Consider the following 4,424-nt stretch of genomic DNA (forward strand, 5'->3'; position numbering starts at 1 on the left):
ACCTCTTCTGAGGGATGAGGGAACCGCGCGGGGGTCTGCTGGAGGCTACTGCCGGGTGCTCCGTCCTGCGCCTCACCGGGACCCTGACTCCAGCGCGGTGTGGCGGCCTCGCCCTGGCCGTCCACCGTGCGCCCTCTGGGTCGTACCCGAAACTGTCGGGTATCCTTTGGGAGAATCAGACTCTGGAGGAACGTGAGGGGAGATTACAGGGATCTCTGCCCGCCTAACGAGTGCCTAAATGGGACACCGCACCATGATGCAAATGAAAACAAACACAGATTTGAAAATAAGCTGAGTGCGTCTTTCGTGAGTCTTTTCACGCTTCCTTCTTTTTTACCCACGATTCTGGTGACATTTTCCGGTACCGAAATGCTCAAGAATACAGGTCGGATGGCGGTCCGTTGTCCGATCTGCAATAGCTCCTACCGTGCCCTGAGCAAGCACCTACAGAGGAACCATGGTGTGCGTAACTTGGATGAAAGAAAAATTCTGCTGTTGTTGGCCAACGGACGGACCAACATTAGGCTCCATCCCTGTACCATTCTGGGATGCGAGTACCACGGCACAAGGCTGGATCGCCACTTGGCCAGAGACCATGTTGAGCTGGCCCGGGAGGAACTACATGTGGTTCAAAATCAAATGAAAATGACAGTGGCCAAGAAGGAGCTTTATGAACTCCGAATGACAAACCCCACAATAGAAATGATTACCGCTTGGGCTGTTGACACGGTGGCAGACGACGATATACTGTCACAACCTCCACCCTTGTCCCCGGTGAATGAATGTGACAACCCGGACTGCAAAGAATGGAGGCTGGAGGCTAACGCAGTGAGGGCTCAGCGGGACATATATGCTGCTGAGGTGAAATCCCTGCGCTGCAAGTTGCAGCAGAGGATAAAGGACAAGCGACAGAGGATGGATCAGCGGGCCGGGGACATGCCCGCGTTCGATGGGGAGGAACGAGAGCGGGTCATTCTGAAGAAACGACCCCGACCAGAGTCGACACCAACGAGGCTGTCCAAGTCGAAAGGTCCCTCCTGCAGCAAGTCTCCCATTCCTGCCTGCAGCACGTCTCCCATTCCCGCCTGCAGCACGTCTCCCATTCCCGCCTGCAGCAAGTCCCCCACTGGCTCTCACACCCATTCACCCAGCTCCTCAGAGCCTGCATCCATCCATACCGAGGCCTCGTCAACCTCCCCTCCCATAAATTCCCCCTGGTTCCGGGGCAGGGGCCGGGGAAATATAATGCGGGACATAACATTCCCACGGATCATGGGTAAGTGTTTTGGCTATGTGACACATGCAGTTTCTGTAACACATCATGTGTTGTCATTAAAGTACTGTTTATATTTCACAGAGGAGTATCTGCAAGGATACCGGGAGCATTATGCAGGTATCGACCCACCAGTGAGGCTCCAGGAAAACACAGTCTCCAAACTAAGCAGAGTGAAGTCGTTCCTCAGTTTCATGGCACACGGTTTCAATCGCCTGTCTGACTGGCTCTTTTTGAGGGATCTCAAGAGGATACGCGGGTGGTCCCGGAGCCTGATGAAGTCAAGCCTTCAGGTCACGACCTCCGACTTCTACATCAAGAATATATCACACTTTCTCAAGTACATGGCCGACACACCGTGCAAGGGGAGCAGGCTCAGCCAAACGGACATGATTTTAATCAAACGGGAAGTAGTTGCCATCCTGAAGTCCCTGAAGAGAAAAGTACTTATCCACCAGATGCAAGTGAAGCGTGACAAGATGGAAGGTCTGCCGAGCCACAACGACCTAATGACATGCTTGACTTCGACCACCACTCGCATCCCTCAGCTCCTGGATGTGATGGCCAGCAATCCGACTACCGCGACCCGGACACTGCTCTATGGGTATATGACTCTTCATTGGAGCTGCATTTATGGCCACCGTCCGGGGGTCTACTCCAACATGACCAACGCCGAGGTCCGAAAGGCGGATACAACTGGCACTGCCTTCGGCTACCTGGTTCATGTGAGTGCTATTAATCAATGTATTTATTCTGGCAGTTATATGCATGATTGACATTGTATTGACACTCTCTATCTCTGTCATAACAGGTAAGTAACCACAAGACGGCCAACGCGTTCGGGGAGGCGCAGCTGTACCTCACCGTAGAAGAATTTGGATGGATGAAGAGGTGGCTGGAAATTAAGGGTACGCTGACCTGCACCCAGAGCCGTTACTTTCTGTACACAGAGGGGAAGAACCCGTTCAGGAAGCTTGCCTACTCCCTGAGGTTGGCATGGGCTGATGTGGGGCTCCGCAGTCCCATTAACTTCACCGACCTCCGCACAGTCCACGCCGATAATGCGAAGAGGTTTCAAGACAAAGGCAACCGCCAAAGAGTGAGTGATTTCATGTGTCACAACACTGCAACTGCGGACAAATTTTACGCGAATAATCCTTCTTTGAAGGAGGCTGCGGACATTCGGTTGCTCTTCACACAGTCACTTCAAGCAGCGGCGGCGGCATCGACAGCAGCAGCAGCAGCGGGAAATGAAGACACTTTTGCGGGTATTGACATCGACAGTGACAACTCTGGAGAGGAGCACAGCCCGGCTCCCTACCAAGACTCCCTACCAAGACATGTCCCGAAGAGGGACCAGTCACTGGCCGAACACAACCCCTCAGACATGGGTGAAGAGAGGGTGCCATACTCTGCCCCAACTTCACCCACTGTTGCCAGTGATCAACTTGTAAATATGCAGTGTGTTGTTGTAATCAGTCCCCTTGTAAATACGTTATATCCTGTTTGAATTTATTTATTACTGTCAATATTACTGTAAATAAAGTTTGTTAAAATTACTAAGTGTTCTGTTTTTAATCCCACTATGGGTTTTCTTCTTTTAAGATCCCCAGGGGCACGATATTCTGGTTCTGGTGGTAGCATGTAGGTGTTTAGTCCGAGTGAGGAGTGCTCAAGTGTGGGATGATTTGTAAGGTAGAAGAGGGTAAAAAAAGTTAAAGTGTGAACCTCCAGCAGGGCAGGTGGTGCTGTGAAGAAGGCCGACTATGGGTGCCGATGGGCGGACGGCAAAGCACCGCAAAGTAGACCCCCTTTAAGTGTAGCCAGGGGCACGAGCAAAATCCTCCATGGAGGTTGGGTGCTGCTGCTGTGAAGAAGGCCGACTATGGGTGCCGATGGGCGGACGGCAAAGCACCGCAAAGTAGACCCCCTTTAAGTGTAGCCAGGGGCACGAGCAAAATCCTCCATGGAGGTTGGGTGCTGCTGCTGTGAAGAAGGCCGACTATGGGTGCCGATGGGCGGACGGCAAAGCACCGCAAAGTAGACCCCCTTTAAGTGTAGCCAGGGGCACGAGCAACATCCTCCATGGAGGTTGGGTGCTGCTGCTGTGAAGAAGGCCGACTATGGGTGCCGATGGGCGGACGGCAAAGCACCGCAAAGTAGACCCCCTTTAAGTGTAGCCAGGGGCACGAGCAAAATCCTCCATGGAGGTTGGGTGCTGCTGCTGTGAAGAAGGCCGACTATGGGTGCCGATGGGCGGACGGCAAAGCACCGCAAAGTAGACCCCCTTTAAGTGTAGCCAGGGGCACGAGCAAAATCCTCCATGGAGGTTGGGTGCTGCTGCTGTGAAGAAGGCCGACTATGGGTGCCGATGGGCGGACGGTAAAGCACCGCAAAGTAGACCCCCTTTAAGTGTAGCCAGGGGCACGAGCAAAATCCTCCATGGAGGTTGGGTGCTGCTGCTGTGAAGGAAGGCCGACTATGGGTGCCGATGGGCGGACGGTAAAGCACCGCAAAGTAGACCCCCTTTAAGTGTAGCCAGGGGCACGAGAAACATCCTCCATGGAGGTTGGGTGCTGCTGCTGTGAGGAAGGCCGACTATGGGTGCCGATGGGCGGACGGTAAAGCACCGCAAAGTAGACCCCCCTTTAAGATTCCCAGGGGCACGAGATTCTTGAGGGTGTGATCATCTTGGTTTAGTCCGTGGGGGAGTGCTTAAGTTCGGGGGCCCGGGGACCCAAGGTGCTCGAGGTTCTGGAGGTACATGGGAGGGATCCTGGAGCTCCTCAGTCCGTGTTTTGGGGGTCTTGGAGCGGCCACAGAGAGGTGCTTTTCCCCGGGGTATGTCATGGAAGTCTGAAATAACCTGTTTGCTCATGTCAGGGAGAGATGCTGGGGCTGCTGCGTCCGTGTTTTGGGGGTCTTGGAGCGGCCCCGAAGAGGTGGCTTTGTCGGTGTACGTAATGTAAGTGTGAACTAGCCTGTTTTCTCAAGGCAGGGAGGGATCCTGGAGCTCCTTAGTCCGTGTTTTGGGGGTCTTGGAGCGGCCACAGAGAGGTGCTTTTCCCCGGGGTATGTCATGGAAGTTTGAAATAACCTGTTTGCTCATGTCAGGGAGAGATGCTGGGGCTGCTGCGTCCTTGTTTTGGGG

General features: G+C 53.8%; 1 protein-coding gene across 1 annotated transcript; it reads left to right on the plus strand.

The window, feature by feature from the left end:
- Positions 1–672: 672 nt before the first annotated feature.
- Positions 673–2,832, plus strand: LOC139434553 (uncharacterized). The gene is made up of 3 exons (XM_071204506.1): positions 673–1,276; positions 1,358–1,998; positions 2,085–2,832. The coding sequence occupies exons 1-3, from the start codon at positions 682–684 to the stop codon at positions 2,781–2,783; spliced, it is 1,935 nt and encodes a 644-aa protein (XP_071060607.1). The 5' UTR covers positions 673–681; the 3' UTR covers positions 2,784–2,832.
- The last annotated feature ends 1,592 nt before the right edge of the window (positions 2,833–4,424 follow it).

This window comes from Pseudochaenichthys georgianus, chromosome 1 (genome assembly GCF_902827115.2).
Source record: "Pseudochaenichthys georgianus chromosome 1, fPseGeo1.2, whole genome shotgun sequence".
In the NCBI taxonomy this organism is placed as follows: domain Eukaryota; kingdom Metazoa; phylum Chordata; class Actinopteri; order Perciformes; family Channichthyidae; genus Pseudochaenichthys; species Pseudochaenichthys georgianus.